Source organism: Penicillium citrinum (assembly GCF_028827155.1).
Source record: "Penicillium citrinum strain IBT 23319 chromosome Unknown utg000004l:1.0-2404223.0:1.0-2405248.0, whole genome shotgun sequence".
Lineage (NCBI taxonomy): Eukaryota > Fungi > Ascomycota > Eurotiomycetes > Eurotiales > Aspergillaceae > Penicillium > Penicillium citrinum.
Genome location: NW_026622689.1, coordinates 2,372,379 through 2,389,971, shown reverse-complemented (window position 1 = coordinate 2,389,971; position 17,593 = coordinate 2,372,379). Strand labels below are relative to the sequence as shown.

Genomic DNA, 17,593 nt, shown 5'->3' with positions numbered 1-17,593 from the left:
ATAACAATACGTTAGCAGCTGGAGTTGGTTGGATGCTCCTATGCAACCATACACATTCCCCGATCCCCTAGGAGTGGCATGGGAGATCGATTGGCCGGGTATTTCTTGATTGATGTACAGTATGTACAGTTGTGTACATCCATAGTACTCGAGTTGACTGTACTATGTAGTTGATTCAGCTGGAATGAGCTGTTATGTAGTCCGATTATTCGGATGTTCTTGACTAGGAGTATACAAAGAGTATACTCATCTCAATATGCTTGGATTGAATGGTTGAATTTTTCAAATTGACTAAATTTGGCTCGTGATCGACTGGACTATTTTCTTCCCAGCTTCTCCAGATTGTCCACTTTTGACCCTCTTCGCGCTCAATTCTGACTGGACAAGACCAACAAGTGGAGTCCGTCTAAACCTCCAGCACGCTACCACCCGAGCCCAAAATCAAACCCTGGTGAAACGGTTAATTCTGCACTCAGGGTGATTAGAACCTGTAACTATGTAACTATGTATGTATGTATGTATGTATGTACTAACTAACCTATATGCAGATTCTGTATCACCTTATGAAAAGAGAGCACATACATAGTATACAGTATGTAAATATGAAGTTGTTCATCTTGTGGTGTTGTGCGGTGTTGTTCCTGCATTCCACATTCCACCCCTTGGTATGTCTCCAGACGGTGGTTGTGTAGATGAAGACTGTGCCCTGCAGATTCATGCAATGACCCTGAATACTGTAAATGTACATACTAGTTAGTACATTGTAGGTAGATAGGGCAATTCCAGGGACCCCAGCCATCCCGACATATCTCGCTTGATCTTCTCATCCTCTTTCTAACTTTTCATCTCTGGGTACGGAGTACTCTGTACAATTTCTGAATGGAGTCGCTCCGGATGTATAATCCAACGGTCAACTGAGTCAGGATCAGCGATCAGCGGTGAGACCCTCGTCAGTCAACCTTAGTTTGATGAATTGTCAATCCACTGGCCCTAGTCCACCATAGTCCACTTTTACCTCCAGCTAGGGCTGAGTGGTCGAGTACTTCATATGTACTCCGTATGCAGAGTATAGTAATCCTCGACCTCCTCTTGTTCCACTGTCCACTGTTCTCTGTCCACTCCACTATGTTCTCTCCGTACGGCACTCTTTCAGCGTGGGGCTCGTGGCTGGTGGCTGCGCCCCCAATGTCTCAGGCTGTCGCACTAGTCCACCGCTAGACTGATCGAGTAGGAGGCCCTGAAAGTACATTTGTTACCATTCTCCTCGACAGAGTATAGCGGAAGTGTTTTTGATACTCCAATATTCCCCCATATCCGTTCTCCAACCTTCCTCTGTTCACAGTGAGTGTGTATGTACTTCCGTACTGCCCTACTGATTGCCGTTGGGTACTTTCTCTGGCTGTGAATGTTTGCACTGTTTGTAATATTAGGTCAGCTTAATTTCCCGGCCCGATTATTTCTCCGAGTCCAGACCAGGTCCAGGCACACTCGGTACATGATTGGCCAGCCATTTCCCCACTGCCACGCAAAACACTCGTGCCTCAATGTACAAATACATAACAATAGATACATACATGCAGGGTTGAACAAAGGAGACAGCATGAACAGAAAAGGGAGATGGAGATGCAAGGATCATTCTGATTAAGCATACAGTATTGTAACTAATCCACACTGTAATAAAATATTCTGATATATTTTATTCTAATACTGTATACGTAGGGTAATATTAATGTATACTTGTACTACCTGGTGTACCGTGTATTGTGTACCTCTCTACTTGTGTGACACGGACCCCCTGCTCCTCATCTCGTTTCATCTCCCTTTCCACTTCCACTTCCACTTACAACCTTCAACCTTCATCTCTCTCTCTCTCCACCTTCAACCTAGACGACCCTCGTCTCCATCAACATGATCCCTCACTTCCCGTGATTGGATCCCACATTCGTTATTCTCCCAATTCTTTAGATTTCTCTACTTCCATTGTCTCAATTGTTCTTTCAACTATCTCTCACGACAAGCGTTGACGCTCACGACTTCTTTGGACGCCCATCAAAGCCTCCCACACTCTTTTGAATCCTTACAACCTTTCGTCTCGCGACTCTTCTCGTCCTCTCTTCCTTCGCTGCACCGTTGACCGGTCGCCTCAAATCTAGAATCTCGCCTTCCCCCTCTCACCTTGACCCCGTTGATACATTACGATCATATCTCATCATATCATCTTTTGTCCCTCCTACCCTCTTTCTCTCCCCCTCTCTTCATAATGCTTGACTCCCTGGATCTCTCGTCTTCACCCCTCGGTAAGATTCTATCAAGCCCTTCCCCCTACTCTTCTCTCTCGATCCCATTGAAGTCAAGTCGCTCACCTGTCAATCTCATAGCGGGCTTCTCCCCAGCCAACTCCCTGTTCAAGCGCTGCAAGTCATGTGGACCCGCCCCCAGTTGTCCCTCTTGTCCTTCTGGTCAAATCTGTACCATGACCAGCCAGACCTGCGACACCTGCTCTGAGACCAAATGTATCGATAATGGGAGTAGCTCATCCGCCCCTAGTGACTCCGGTGGTGGTACCAATGTTGGTGCCATCGCTGGTGGTGTCGTGGGTGGTGTGGCTGCGATCGCGATTCTTCTCTTTCTCATTTGGTGGTTTGTGATCCGAAAGCGTCGCAACCAAGATGGTGCCGAAAAGAACAACAACTTCGCAGCCGCCCGAGACGAGCGCAAGTCTACCAACTCGATTGCGTCCACCGTCCTCACCCGTGCCTCCAACGTCATTCAGATCGCCTATATCCCTGGTGTGACCAACCGCTCCCCGCCTGAGACCCCAGCCTCCTTGGTCCCACCAGTGCCTCCACTGCCCGGTGCCGCTCCCGATCAACACTTCTTTATGCCCGGGGACCTGCGTGACTCCTCCTGGACGACCACCACTGGCCATCAGAGCATTTCTCCCACCCTTCGAAGCAGTGTTGCAACCACCATCTATCGCAATGACGCCATTGTCAGTGCTGTTCCCGCTCAGCAGATCTCTCGCTCTCGGGCGAATATTGTCAGTGTTCACAACACTTCACCCGACCAAGATAATAGCACTCCGACACAGCCAGTCCCTGTCATGATCACACCCAAGGATGCCCCCGCCGTTCCTGCCATCACACAATCACAACTAGCCAAGGCAGAGGCCATGAAGGGCAATAGTTCAATCGTCGCCCGTCAGGTCGTTGCCAAACCCGTAATGGTTCGTGGTGCCTCGGTCAAGAAGAAGGACAGTCAGGGTTCCCCAGACGATAGCTCCAAGAAGGAACACTTGACCTCTGCTGCGGCTGGCTCGGGAGCCAACAGTCAATCATTCGACCACCAAACCTCCACTTTCGATAACTCATCCGATGAAGAAGACGAAGAAGACACACGGCCCTCGTCCCCGTCTCATTCAACGGTAGCCAAGACCGCCACCACAAGCGAAGAACCATCTAGAGGCAATGGACCTTTCCACGACCAAGCAGGTGCCGAGACAGAAAGCCTCAGCCCCCGACGGACGCCGCCACCTCGTGTCCAAAGTCCATTCTCGGATGCGAATGAAGTGAAATAATCACTTACCATCTCGAAACCGATGGGGCGCATGGGGTCTTCTGGTTTGAATTATTTTCTTTTTTATTTATTTTCCCTCTTTCCTCTCTGTCACTTTTTTCTTCTCTCTTCGTTGTACGTATGATTCCAACTTGATATATCTATTCGGCGTCGGTTTGTTGGTCGTGGGTGCTTTGTACAGCGAGATGGCACTTGCGAAGTCGGAGCAGTCACATCAAACTCTCTTTGATGAACCAATTCAACATATTTTCTTCCAATCACTTTATATCTTTATTAGTAAATTTTTACTTACAATAGAGTACTAGAATTTCCACTGATTGAGACTTGGATGCACGAGAACCTTCTAATATGTACATCCATGTACAAATGTTAGTTACTAGATATATATTCCGATGCAGCGGTCTCCCGTTCCAATGCCAAGGTTGGGCCAGACTCATCCGATCGACATTATATATTCTGTAGTAAACTCAATAGTATCGAGTCAACATGATCTATCAACTTCAATCAATCGAATTATCTTCCAACACGTTGGCATCATAGAGCGAGTGTTGCTCTACAGGCCCTCCCCAACTATTCTCCAATATTTAAATCGGCATTACCCACCGCCAAAATATATTATCTAGAGGGTATCGTGGAGTAATCATGTCAAGCCATCTCTATTCCTCATCAAGCCTCCTCTAACCCCATACCATGCCCAATCTTACGAATGAGCGCTCGCTTAAGAAATGCTTCACGGGCAAGACCGCGTGTATGTCGAGACCAGGAGTCTACACCAATCACCCCGCGAACCAGTGCCGCCTGTAGAGCATATAAGGCATGTTGTAATCCCTGTTCCTCTGCGACTAGATCATATAGTTGTTTGCCTACCACCGTGGGCGCCACAAGAACCTCATCGATGGGCGGGAGGCCTGACTGTGGATCTGGCAAACCAGCCGCGGCTGAAGTCGATGGCGTTGAAGCGGGAGCCGAAGCTGCGGCTGATGCAGAGCGGATTTGTGCATCCGCAATTGTAGCGTCAGCGCGATGAATAGACTGTTGCAAGATGGCAGTGTTGGATTGGAGAGATGCGTGGAGCGAATTCAGAGCAGTCACTTCGCCCTGTAGTGTCGCCATGGCTGCATGGAGGGATCGTGATTGCGAGACGAGCGATTGCGCTGCCGTATCGGACTGCATGGCGTGAGCTTGCAGAGTCTCCGCGAGTGTCTTCGATACGGCATGAAGTAGAGCATCCTTCTCTGGATTAGGTGGGATCGGAGGCGCTGGTCCTGCGGGCGCAAAGGACGGGAGTTCGAGTTCGAATGGAGAGGTGAGAAGGTCTGGCGCTTCTTTCTTTGGAGCTGGTACAGCTGGTGGAGGCCGTGAATAGCCTTGTGGATAGGGGGAATGCTGAGGATATGGAGGATCAGCTGATGGTAGCTGTTGTGGTGGATGATGAGGGGTCTCATATCGAGCCTGTCCTGTTTGGAATTGGGGTTGGTGAGGAGGGTATTGGTGGTGATGCTGCTGCTGCTGTGGTATATTCTGAAGAGCAGTTGGTCCTACTTGGTGGAAAGGTGCCTGCGAAGAGAAACCAGCACCTGGACTAACTGGTCCACTGTTCGTTCTGTTGTCTGTTGCGATGCTATGTGGCAATTGAGCAGCTGGCCGGGCGATTGTTTGTGAAATGGAAGGCCGTGCAGGGAAATGATGCGCTCTGGCTCCTGGGCTTATACTTCCGCTTGGATCATTTTGCTTCGGTGGAAGAGGTGGAAGATGTGGAGGAGATTGATATCGTTCTGCGGGTTGCGCCGGCCGCTGTTGAGCTTCATTGCTTGGCCCAACTTTTGGTGGCAGCTGCGGTGGGGTATTTACTGCAGTGGAAATATTCTGCTGTTGATTTGCTGTTGTAGAAGAGCCCACCCCCGGAGGTAATGGAGGTAAAGGTGGTGGGGTTTGCGTTTGCTGCGCTTGAGGTGGAGGGGCCATCTGCTGTCGATATCGGACCGGGGGTTCCTTGGCGAAGACCTCGCGAAGGATCGAGAGAAGATCAACAATCGTTGATCTCTGTAGACAATTCCAGAATAAAGTCAGTGCTGTTCTCGTGGGTGCCAAGCTGTAGGGGAGTTATGAACTCACATCCCATGCCTCGGCCCAATGCGCTAGATAGTGGTGATACACCCGCCCCTCCAGCGTAACATGTTGCCCTACACGAACAGTCATCTCCTGTGTTGGAGTGACATATACCATCGGCGGTTCTTGTGGATAGGTATTTGGAATCCACAGTGTGATAGGAAATCGATACGTCGAGCCACGGAACACGACGGGCAGCGTGCCCACGAGGTGAAGGAGCAAGGCCGAGAACCCGTTTTCGTAAGCTGGGAGAAAAGAGATTAGGGTATTGAGCTGATCGACCGCATTGAGATACACGGCTTACTATATACATCAGTACGAGGTGAGAGTGAAGGGTACTGAGCGAGCGCATTGGCGACATCGTGATAGGTGCGATTAGGATCATGGTAGGTCTGTTTGGGGTCGTAGTGATCCTGGGAGAAGGTTAGCCAGATAATAGCTACGAGGCTGAGTTCAAGTGGGAACAACCTTCGTCAGCACCGAATAGAGCCAGGTGAGCGTCCGCTGGGGGACCGCCATGATGGAGGGGGAAAGAGTCAACTTGAAGTTGGAGAGATGCAAAGAGGAGGTCCCGCGATCAACTTGGAAGGTTGTCAGTCCTCCGCATCTTCCCCGCAACGTCTTGGCGAATGAACATAGTGGACAATATTACATTCAATAAGTGTAAACACTCGAGTAGAATAGTAGGATATTAACAATAGCTTTTATTTCAATTCTTTAAATTGATCATGATGTTGATATTTCTGCTGTTCAATCATGCCAAGGCACAATAATATTGACATAAGTATGTATCTAGTACTACATATTGAACTATTTAACTACTAATAATTGTACATTGAATATCATGATTAATGAAAGGAGTATTTGCATTCTGTACATCGAATTGTTGTTACACTAGACTCAACGCCGTTCCCGAGGGAGAATTATTTTTAATCTCCAGCGATATCAAAGAATGCCGGGAAATAAACATGCAGAAGAAAAAGAAACAGATCAGTGTTGGCTCCACTCGATCGTGTTGAGGTCAATACCCTCCTGTACCAACTCCCACAGCGGGCTCAGCTCACGCAGGAACTGCACGCGTTCCTTGACAGCCTTGAGCACATAGTCGATCTCCGCATCGCTGGTGAATCGTCCAATACCGAAACGAATACTGCTGTGAGCACTCTCATCACTGCTGCCCAGAGCGCGCAGAACGTAGCTGGGCTCGAGCGAGGCAGAGGTACAAGCACTACCCGAGGACAGAGCAATGTCCTTCAAAGCCATAAGGAGAGACTCGCCCTCAATGTAGGCAAATGAGATGTTAACACAGCCTGGATAGTGGGCCTTGGGGTCGCCATTCAGAGTAGTGTGTTCCATGGCCAGCAGGCCTTCGGAGAGGCGCTTGGAGAGACGCTCAATGTGCTTAGTATCGTACTAAAGAAATGATCAATTAGCGAAAGTTTTCAAGGGACTTGCGAGGTTTAGGGTCAAGAACAGCCAGATCATTACCCCTGCGTCGGCGTCAACGACCCCGGACAAATTCCCGGAGGGAATAAAGCTACCGTCCATGGATCTCTTCCAAACTTGAGCAGTGCATAATCATGAAGGCATCTTGTGAAGAATGGGGGAGGGGGTAAAAAAAAGGAGGGGGGGGTGTGCCACTCACGTCCATATCTTGCGAGGCGAGGCGGCAAGCCTCTCCAAAACCAACAATCAGGTGAGGAGCAAGAGTTCCACTGCGCAGGCCTCTTTCCTGGCCACCGCCAGTGATGATAGGATCCAGACGGACACGAGGACGACGGCGGACGTAGCATGCTCCAATACCCTTAGGGCCGTAGATCTTGTGACTCGAGATGGACATCAAATCAATGTTCAGTTTGTTCACATCAAGAGGAATCTTTCCCACGGCCTGAGCACCATCGGTGTGGAAGAAGACCTTCTTGGAGCGGCAAAGACGACCGATCTCCTCCATGGGCTGAATGACACCAATTTCGTTGTTGACGGCCATAACACTGACAATAGCAGTATCGGGGCGAATAGCCGCCTCAAGATCTTCCATACGAATGAGACCGTTGTTCTGGACGGGTAGGTAGGTCACTTCGAAACCTTCATCCTGCAAGTGTCGGCAGCTGTCTAGTACACACTTGTGCTCGGTTTGGGTTGTGATGATGTGCTTCTTCTTGCCCGAACGACCAAAAAAGCGAGCCACACCCTTCAAACTCATGTTGTTACTCTCAGTGGCACCGCTGGTGAAGATGATCTCCTTGGGGTCGGCCCCAATCAGGTTGGCGAGGTGCTCACGGGCCTGCTCGACAGCCTTCTCCGACTCCCATCCATAGGCGTGCGTGCGCGAGTGCGGGTTTCCGTAAATACCGGTGAGGAAAGGAAGCATGGCATCGAGAACGCGGGGATCCAAGGGGGTAGTGGCCTGCATATCGAGGTAGATAGGACGTGTGCCCTGATCCATGACGGTGGCTTGTTTGAGGATTCCGGCGGATGGGCTCATGGCAGCATCACCGGAAGTTTGGGTGCCAGGCACTTCAACACTTTGAGGAGTCATACCAGCCTGCTTCATGAATGACTTTTGCTCTTCCTTGATGGCGGTATCGACATTGACCTGAGCTTGGCCGGCCTTGGTCTCGGTGACATAAGAGCGAGCGCCGCGGGTGGCAAGGACCTGGCGAGGGCCAGTCCAAGCACCGCGGGTAGGCAGACGTCGCTGACAGACGCGGGAAGCGTGTCTCCAGGCAGCGGGAGCAGCAGAAGACATGATGATCTTTTTTTTTCTGTGATGGATGAAAGATGGAAGGAGAAGAAGTCCCGTCCGGGGGGGGGAGGGAACTGCGGGTTCGTATTTTCGGCAATTTCCCGATCGGGCGGGCGGAGAAGATGTTCTCCGAGGACAGCAGCGCGATTAGTAACCATGTCTGTTAAGTATGTAGAATACATAAGATAGCAATTTAATTTCTGACATTTTCATAAATGGTGTTAGCTCGCAGTGCTGTGACTTTATATTGGGAAACGAAAAAGTGGTGGACTGGCTGTGGTTCCTCTGCTTAGTTCTTGGCCATTTGTTTTCTTGCGTAGAATTATATATTACTAGTCAGGCGACTATATATATTGAGTCGTATCAATGAACTATTCACCACAAAATTCAAGTTACCTAACTTGAATTTCACCGACTAGAATTCTTTCGGAGCTGATAACTATGCATGTTACATAGTATATAACTACTACATACAGAGTTTATTAAGTAAATATTCGCTAGTCTACTAAATACTGGGCACTGTGAATGCAACGTAGTTATCGTTCCTGCGTGGGGCGATCTCACCTAATCCGGAGTCGAACTGCTCAGCTGTCGATCTTAAATCAACTCGGGTAGGGCTGGCGAGAGCAGAGCGTATGAATATTTTTCATATTTTACATGTTTTCCATATTTGTGCTTTGATATGTAATATATCTCTATATACAGTATTTACTTGATAGTTTTACAGCTACACATGAATAATAATGAATCCTCCTATACCATAATTACTTATATACTGTACTATGTATGTGTTGTATACTGTATTAGGCTGCTAAATAGCCACAGCACAGCCACGGAGTCTTATGTCATAGCCAAATCTTCCCTTGGGGCTTTCCTTCCCCCGCCTGCTTTCTGCTGTCCTTGGCATCTTCTCTCTCTTCTTCTCCCTCTTCTTCCTCTTTCTCTTGGTGTCTTGTGTTCTTCCCTCTCACACCTCTTCCCAATTACATCCCGACATGAGTTTCAAGGGTTTCCAGAAAAGTATTGCGCGGGCCCCGCAGCAATTCAAAGTCAAGTTCAATATCGGCGAACATAGCAAGGATGCGGTCTACAGTGATGCCGAGCGCCGCTTCCAGGAACTTGAGAAGGAGACCAAGAAGCTACACGATGAATCCAAGAAATATTTTGACGCGATCAACGGTATATACTCATCCCGATAGCTCCGAGACCCAGAGAAAACCCCTTTAGCAGACTCTTCAGCCACAACGGAGGGGAAGACCGAAGGAGTGAAAAACGTTGCTGACTGAATTTTTCCCTTCCCCCCACAGGAATGTTGAGCCACCAAATCGAATTCTCCAAAGCAATTGCCGAGCTATACAAACCCATCTCCGGCCGTGCATCCGATCCCAACTCTTACCAATTCGAAGGCAATCCCGAAGGTATTCAGGCCTGTGAGGACTATGAGGCAATCGTACGCGACCTGCAGGAGGCGCTGTCTCCCGAACTCGAGATGATCGAGAGTCGCGTGATTAGCCCGGCCGATCAGCTGCTTGAGGTGATCAAAGTGATCCGCAAGGTCGCCGTGAAACGCGACCACAAAAAGCTCGACTTTGACCGTCACAATGCCTCCTTGAAGAAGCTCCAAGATAAGAAAGACAAGAACATTAAAGACGAAAAGGCACTCTACAAAGCTGAGAACGAAGTCGAACAAGCTACTCAGGAGTTTAACTACTATAATGACTTGCTGAAGGAGGAATTGCCCAAGTTGTTCACTCTCGAGGCGGAGTTCATCCGCCCGCTTTTCCAATCTTTCTATTACATGCAACTTAATGTATTCTACACCCTGCATGAGAAGATGCAAGCGTTGGACATTGGTTACTTCAACCTCAAACTCGATGTGGAAGAAGCCTTTGAGCAGAAGCGAGGTGATGTGCAGGAACGCGCAGAGGCGCTTATGATTGTTCACTTTAAGACCAAGGGCCTCGGCCGTTCTGGGTCTAAGGTGAGCTCCCTTAAGGCTGCCGAAAGCAAAGCCGGACGTGGCCGGTCATCCTCTACGGCCGATGAGAACCCCCCCTCCGCCTTACTCCTCCGCTGCAGCCACTCCCAGCCCAACAGGAAGCTTCTCCGCAGCGGCCAAGAGCAAACCCGCTCCTCCTCCCCCAAGGGCCAAGCCCGCTCACCTGAGCAAGCCAGTCGAACGTGTAACTGCCTTGTACGACTATGAAGCCCAAGCACATGGCGACCTTGGATTTTCAGCCGGTGATGTGATCGAGATTGTGCAACGAACCGACAACACAAATGAATGGTGGACCGGGCGAATCGATGGGCGGGAGGGTCAATTTCCAGGTAAGTTTGAATCTTATATTTTCCTGTCCCTGACTGAGGAAACTCACTAACTTTTGATTTCCAGCCAACTATGTGCAATTGCAGTAGCACTTTACTGCCTCCTTTTCCTTTCTCTTTTCTTATGCCTTTCTGTCATTTTCATGCCTGCCCACGGTGCATATTGGTATACATAGAGCGTTCCACGTGTAAATAACCTTCGTTTCTTTACTTGCTCAGACCTTATGAAATTGGTAATTGTCGACGCGACATCATTTCCATGCAGAGGGCCTTGCAACGTTACAGTATAATCAGCTGAGCTCTCAATGCATTCTTCTTAGAATTACCAACCTTTTTTTCATATCTTACTTCACTGGACTTGTCAATTCTCACCTTGTGGATTTTATTGTCCTTGGAAGGACAATAAGATCATATACGAAATGCTGCGAGTTGATAGACTCCACGAGCGATCCTGTAGGTCGGATTATATCCCACGGCTTGAAATCCCAGGGCAATCAGCGTCCGAGTAAGTCGTTGATTCAATATGGAGGGTTGGAATTAAAGTATACGATCAAAGCTGACATAGATCATGGTAAACGGATAGCGGGCGAGATGATAATTCCAACTATGGTACGACTAGAGGAGGTAATGGAGCTCTCAAGGCAAAGTGGTCTTATTGACCAGTTAGACTAGACAAAATTGACTTCATTTCTTGCTTGTCTCGGTGGTGGTGGTGACCGGTACAGCGCTGGCAGATATTGTGACTTTCGATCATAAGATAAAAGAAAAGAAGCAAAATGAGTGAGTGAAATAAGGATAAGGCACGCGAAAGAATACATTTAGCACAAGAGTCGAGAATAATGCTAGCACTGGAGACACAAAGTGAATAGACAAAATGAAAAAAATAATCACATGCCAATTGTTAAACTCGACAATGTGAGATGAGTTGGGAGTAAGGAAAGGGAAATTAGCAAATCAAACGATGGAGTGATCCCGGCGAATGCTGTTGATAGAAATATCATGCTCAATGGCAATGCCAAAGGGAGCCTCGGAGTCCTGTGGGGGCTTGCTTGTAGGCTGATCAGCATAGCAGAGAGTCTCCGCTGCACTGCTGGGGGTCATCGATGAGGACATTTGTTTGCTTGGCAGTGTTCCCTTGAGAGTGGTCTCTACGCCGAATGCAAGACTTCTCCATAGATTGCGACGCGGAGAAGTAGCTGAATTCGTACCACGATTGTCAAGAGCGGCGCCAGCCCAAATAGACGAGAGGGGCAGGGAGATAGTGACCAAAGTGAGGATGTTCGAATTCAGCTCCGGAACGACAACCAGGTATTGGATAATCGAAAAGATGGCTGGGATGGTGAGTGTCTGGCATCCACAGATAAAGATGACCTTCATCGGACCGAATTCACGAACCCCTAGCCGCTTCCGTTGCCGGATGGCAAAGCCTAGCTTTGTGACGAAGACGGCGCAGAAGAAACAGATGCTGATGGTAATGGTGATGTTGGTAGCACTCTCAAGCCACCAGATAGCCTCCATATAGGCCACGCGCATGATATAGACACAGTTCATTACCATCCACCCGCAGCGAAAGCCAATCGATACAAGGGCGACCAGGGAAGATGCTCCGGTGAGGACCACGCGGTATCGCCGACGCAAAGTTGAGCAGACCACCTGGGTCTGGATCATTAACGAGATTTCGATACAGATGACGAGCAGAGTACTGAAGATAGTTGAGAAGATGGAAACAACATAAGCTCCAGTTTCCACGGATGAATAGTCATAAGTGAAGTAGGGATAGACTCTTTCGAACCCGGTGTCGAAGTGGACGGTCTGGAAGACCAAGCGGATGATGTTGAACAGCAAGGCTAAAGCATTGATCAAGAACACCGACGACCCACGCTTTTCTCGTTGCGTGAGCAGAAGAAGAATGACGAAGAGCACGATGGAAGCGCCAAGTTGAGAGCCATAGTTGATGCACACGCGTACATTGTACTGGACATAGGTGTCAATATCGCTCAGGGCCACTGTGACAATTGAGCCATCTCTATTCAAGATGGTGATCGGCTGTTCGTAAGGATCGAAATTGGCACTGAGATCGACAGTCGACATGATTTGCAAGTTGACCTTGTTGAGTAGGAATTGAAGATGAAGAAATGGATGATGCTTGACGATCGAGGCAAGATGGGAATTCAGATTGATCTGTATAAGAGGTTCAAGTATCCAAGGAGATCTGGGAAATGCGATGTGACAGAATACCCTGACTCAGGGGGAAGCCTAGAATGTGACATGATGAAGTAGCCGAAACAAACAATAGGATCGAATTCAAGATGCGAGAGACGCATAACAAATTTTGGAGTGGAAGAAGTGAAGTTGGATTGAAGTTCGGGGGGGAAGAACAATCGGAAAGGCGGGAAGAACAATACTAAGGGACCGAGACAAAGAAAAGGTACAACGCCACAGAACGTCAAGACAATCTCACCCAGTTGATTTGAGATGCAGTTCACAATGGCTAGTGATTTGGTAGAGTTTATTTTTGAATTTAAAGAACAGATCTAGATTTGAAGGCCGAGAACTATGTCTGGTGATGGGGGAACTACTCTTTGAGTGTAGATCACAAGAATTGCGATTATTGGATAGAAGTACGAGCGTGGTACTAGGAGAATGCGAGCGACTGGTATAGAATGCTTCCAGTATTTGATTAATCAAGCCGTAATTGATTGAGACGAATGTGATTGACCTCGATTGAATTGCAGTGAAATGGAACAGGTGGACGAGGGAACAATACGCAGAGGTTGAGATTAGGGCTATTCTCCCCGGCCTCTCTAGCTAGAGGTATTTAGGAGTAGACCCTTCATCCTGCGTGAGAGCATTCTATCATTTCACTACGCCCTGAGGAATGTCTGAACGAGATCATCCAAGTAGAGTCAAGCGTTTCAGAAGATGCTGGTCTCGGCGTTCTTTAGGGCATTTACTGTCGGTGTTCATCAATTCATCAACTGTGACTGGCCGACTATCTGGTTGAGCACATGGTCTAAACTCATGATCGGATTCTTTGATATAGCTACACGCTGAGCTCGAGGCATACCATCAGAACTATTAGACATAGTAGACCCTCTAACAGTTGAATATCTAGAACATGCTATGTACTCCAAACCTCCAACCGACGAAAGTGGACCTGGTGGAGATCGGGCGAATTGTACACCGAAACGGAGACTTTTACAATTCTTGAGGATTGCCTTGAAGCTCAAGATTTAACATAATCCAGGATCAATTTTGCTTGTTATAAATATAGATTTGGATATGGCAATAATCTCCGAATGGATAAATAATGGGATGCTGACAAAATTCCAATTGTAAGATGTCTCCGAAGAATTGGGTGAAAAGGCAAACCCTAAGAAAGAAGACTTGGAGACATCAGACGATGTGGCCGGGAAATCTTTGCGGCTTAGAAATCAGTCAGCACTTTATTTTGGAGTATATAACTGCAAAGGCACCTTCATTAGTTTCTCTTCTACTTGTATAATACCCGTACTTTATTCATAGACTCTATCTCTCATCATGACTTGGCCAGATGTTCCCACTGCCGCCGCTCCAGGCATTTCGTACTTCACGCCGGCGCAGTCTCCCCCAGCGGGAACTGCCCGCGACCCTCAAACCAGCGGCAAACCTATCCCCAAACTATTCCAGCCTTTGACTATTCGAGGTCACACTTTCCAGAATCGCCTGGGTGTAAGTGAACCAAAAGCGCAAACCAAAAGCGCAAACCAAAAGCAAAAGGCAAAAGAGCAATCTGGCTAATGTATCCCTTTAGGTTGCTCCCATGTGCCAATACTCCGCCGATGATGGCCACCTGACAGCATGGCATATGGCCCACTACGGTGGCATTGCTCAGCGCGGCCCCGGTATGATCATCATTGAGGCTACTGGCGTCGTTCCTGAGGGTCGTATCACTCCTGGCTGTGTCGGTCTTTGGAAAGACTCCCAGATCGAGCCCCTCAAGCAAGTCGTTGAATTTGCTCACAGTCAGGGCCAAAAGATTGGCATTCAGCTGGCCCATGCAGGTCGTAAGGCCTCAACTGTGCCTCCTTGGTTGGGTGGTGTCACCGCTACTAACGCTGTTGGTGGCTGGACCGACAATGTCAAGGCTCCTAGCGCGATCCCTTTCGCTGAGGGTGAGATTGTTCCTAAGGCCATGACCAAAGAAGACATCGAGGAAGTTAAGGCTGCTTGGGTGGCCGCCGTCAAGCGTGCTGTCGCTGCTGGTGTCGACTTCATTGAGATCCACAATGCTCACGGTTACCTGCTCTCCTCCTTCCTGAGTCCCTCTTCCAACCAGCGTACCGACGAATATGGCGGCAGCTTCGAGAACCGTATTCGCCTTTCGCTGGAAATTTCCCAGTTGACCCGTGACACAGTTGGCCCCAACATGCCCGTTTTCCTGCGTGTTTCCGCTACCGACTGGCTGGAGCAGAGCATGCCTGAGGAGAAGGGCTGGAAGCTGGAGGACACCGTCGAGTTCTCCCGTGCCCTCGCCGCCCAGGGTGCCATCGATTTGATCGATATCAGCACTGGCGGTGTTCACTCTGCTCAGAAAGTCACATCAGGCGTTGCATTCCAAGTTCCATTCGCCAAGGCTGTCAAGCAAGCTGTCGGCCAAAAGATGCTCGTATCCGCCGTAGGAACAATCAACAGCGGTACCCTGGCCGAGAAGATCCTCAACGAGGATGGTGTTGATCTTATCCTGGTTGGCCGTGCTTTCCAGCGTGATAGCGGTTTAGCCTGGGCTTTCGCCAAGGACTTGGATGTTGAGATTGCCATGGCTGCTCAAATTCGCTGGGGCTTTACCAGCTTCCGCAATGCGTCCGAGTACATTCAACCCAACTCGATGAAGGCGTCTATCTTTGATTAGACGATGATATGATTTGCATAGCGTATAGATTGGAGTTTGAGAGAAAATAATTCATGCTTATAGACGTTGGTTGAGGTCATGGAGTTAATCTTCTTTGCGAGACAGTATTCAGTAGTAGTCAGTTGATCATACAAATAATAATAATAATAGCAAATAGTACTTGTAGTCTGAATTGGAAGGCCTAAAGTGTAGGAGTTCAAAAACTAGCCCGGTTTAATCGTAGTCGGCGGGTATCTTCCGTCACTCACGCGGAGTTGCGGCGCAAGCCCGAGTCATTGGCGATGATTTTAAATAAGAATTGCCAGCCGGATCTTTTTATAATAGAATTCCCTTCAAAAAACCAACGTCACCATTTAAATCATCATCCTCAAGCATCATGCTGAATTTACACGGAAAAGTGGTTCTAATTACTGGCCTTGGGCAAACCACTGATGAAGGCTGGGGGATCGGCGCTGCGATAGCCACTCTTTTTGCTCGCCAGGGAGCCGCCATCTTTGGTGGAAACCGATCACTCACATCCGCCAACCGAACCAAAGCACGCATTGAAGAAGAAGGTGGAATTTGCCATGTGGTCGAGACCGATGTGACCGATTCCGCATCGGTAAAGGCATTAGTAGACCAGTGTATTCAACGACATGGTCGGATCGATATCTTGGTGAATAATGTGGGCCGGAGCGAGCCCGGCTGTCCGGCTTCCATGACGGAGGATACATGGCATGCCCAGGTGGATATCAATTTGAACAGTCTCTACCTCCTGACACACCATGTGCTCCCAATTATGACTCAACAGGGACATGGCAGTGTGGTGAGTGTTGCTAGTATTGCGGGATTGCGTTATATTGGAAAACCTCAAGTCGCATACTCTGCTACCAAAGCGGCAATGATCCAATTTGCCAAAGCGACGGCGGTTATGTATGCGAGGCAGAATATCCGGTTAAATACCGTGGTCCCGGGATTGATCTACACTCCGTATACGGAGGCATTGGCCCAACGATATGCACCGGGGGAAGATACAGCGCGGTATATGCAGGCTCGGGAAGAGCAGGTTCCTCTGGGGAGAATGGGGGATGGATGGGATGTGGCACGGGCGGCGCTGTTCCTTGCGTCGGATGAGGCGAGTTATATTACAGGGGAGTCTTTGGTGGTGGATGGGGGGATCACTTGTTCTACTGGGAGAGTATAATTAGAAAGCATTAGCATTTAAGTCCTTGAATGAATCCTAACTGTTGAATTATATTCATCTGTTTTGTTCTACCTGGCCGGGGGGGGGGGGGACGGGTTAACTCTCTACATAGTAGGTAGCGTGAGTGTAGAATAGAGGGGCTTACTTCTAGTGGCTTTGCTAGTGGAAATCTCCATGGATTAGTATGCGTGATATACTAAAGCCCTTTATAATACACCCAGATTAGTAACAGTGGGCCATTGCCACAATTACACACAGTACTACAGTAGATCGTTTAAAAGTACTGAAATATCATATATTTACGGTTGTTCAGTAGATAATTTACCAATAATATTCTCAACTGGAATATTCATATGATCACTGTTGATAGAAGTAAGAGTAAGCTCATCTGACGTTGGTCTGATCGCCCCTCTGCGTTTTAGTGAAGTGCGGGCGATTGCGGTGGGGCGAATACTTTCCAGTGGATGAGTCAAAGATTGCCCAGTGAAAACCTCGCAAATCCTCGATTCACCGGCTTTCCGAAACATTCTCTAGCTTCACCACTAACCCCTGGCTGTATCGCCTGCACTCGCCCTAATTTCCGCAACACGGGCCCGCGCATGCAGGTGTCTCCATCGAAACTGGAGTTAATGGAGACCCATATAAAGTCTCCTCATACACCTAAACGTACAGGAATGTGTAGCCATCTATATGACCCCCAATTCCCTTCTTTTCCTCTTGTTGAACCCCTCTAAACCTCCCCTTTGGTTTCATAATCTCCCTC

General features: G+C 48.6%; 7 protein-coding genes across 7 annotated transcripts; 4 read left to right on the top strand and 3 right to left on the bottom strand.

The window, feature by feature from the left end:
• Positions 1-2,260: 2,260 nt before the first annotated feature.
• On the top strand, positions 2,261-3,577 carry N7469_005852 (uncharacterized protein; the record flags this gene model as incomplete). Its single annotated transcript, XM_056644772.1, has 2 exons — positions 2,261-2,297; positions 2,379-3,577. 2 exons carry the CDS (start codon positions 2,261-2,263, stop codon positions 3,575-3,577), a joined length of 1,236 nt encoding a protein of 411 aa, XP_056501586.1.
• A 665-nt stretch (positions 3,578-4,242) lies between these two features.
• Positions 4,243-6,204, bottom strand: N7469_005851 (uncharacterized protein; the record flags this gene model as incomplete). Its single annotated transcript, XM_056644771.1, has 4 exons — positions 4,243-5,619; positions 5,692-5,930; positions 5,990-6,098; positions 6,154-6,204. 4 exons carry the CDS (start codon positions 6,202-6,204, stop codon positions 4,243-4,245), a joined length of 1,776 nt encoding a protein of 591 aa, XP_056501585.1.
• A 471-nt stretch (positions 6,205-6,675) lies between these two features.
• On the bottom strand, positions 6,676-8,434 carry N7469_005850 (IscS subfamily cysteine desulfurase; the record flags this gene model as incomplete). The annotated part of the gene is made up of 2 exons (XM_056644770.1): positions 6,676-7,098; positions 7,331-8,434. 2 exons carry the CDS (start codon positions 8,432-8,434, stop codon positions 6,676-6,678), a joined length of 1,527 nt encoding a protein of 508 aa, XP_056501584.1.
• A 992-nt stretch (positions 8,435-9,426) lies between these two features.
• N7469_005849 (amphiphysin) lies at positions 9,427-10,846 on the top strand (the record flags this gene model as incomplete). Its single annotated transcript, XM_056644769.1, has 4 exons — positions 9,427-9,610; positions 9,739-10,412; positions 10,444-10,759; positions 10,824-10,846. The coding sequence occupies 4 exons, from the start codon at positions 9,427-9,429 to the stop codon at positions 10,844-10,846; spliced, it is 1,197 nt and encodes a 398-aa protein (XP_056501583.1).
• An 864-nt stretch (positions 10,847-11,710) lies between these two features.
• preB (alpha-factor pheromone receptor STE2) lies at positions 11,711-12,847 on the bottom strand (the record flags this gene model as incomplete). Its single annotated transcript, XM_056644768.1, has 1 exon — positions 11,711-12,847. The coding sequence occupies one exon, from the start codon at positions 12,845-12,847 to the stop codon at positions 11,711-11,713; it is 1,137 nt and encodes a 378-aa protein (XP_056501582.1).
• Positions 12,848-14,296: 1,449 nt separating this feature from the next.
• N7469_005847 (NADH:flavin oxidoreductase/NADH oxidase) lies at positions 14,297-15,647 on the top strand (the record flags this gene model as incomplete). Its single annotated transcript, XM_056644767.1, has 2 exons — positions 14,297-14,467; positions 14,550-15,647. The coding sequence occupies 2 exons, from the start codon at positions 14,297-14,299 to the stop codon at positions 15,645-15,647; spliced, it is 1,269 nt and encodes a 422-aa protein (XP_056501581.1).
• Positions 15,648-16,023: 376 nt separating this feature from the next.
• N7469_005846 (SDR family NAD(P)-dependent oxidoreductase) lies at positions 16,024-16,830 on the top strand (the record flags this gene model as incomplete). Its single annotated transcript, XM_056644766.1, has 1 exon — positions 16,024-16,830. One exon carries the CDS (start codon positions 16,024-16,026, stop codon positions 16,828-16,830), a length of 807 nt encoding a protein of 268 aa, XP_056501580.1.
• Between the last annotated feature and the right edge of the window lie 763 nt (positions 16,831-17,593).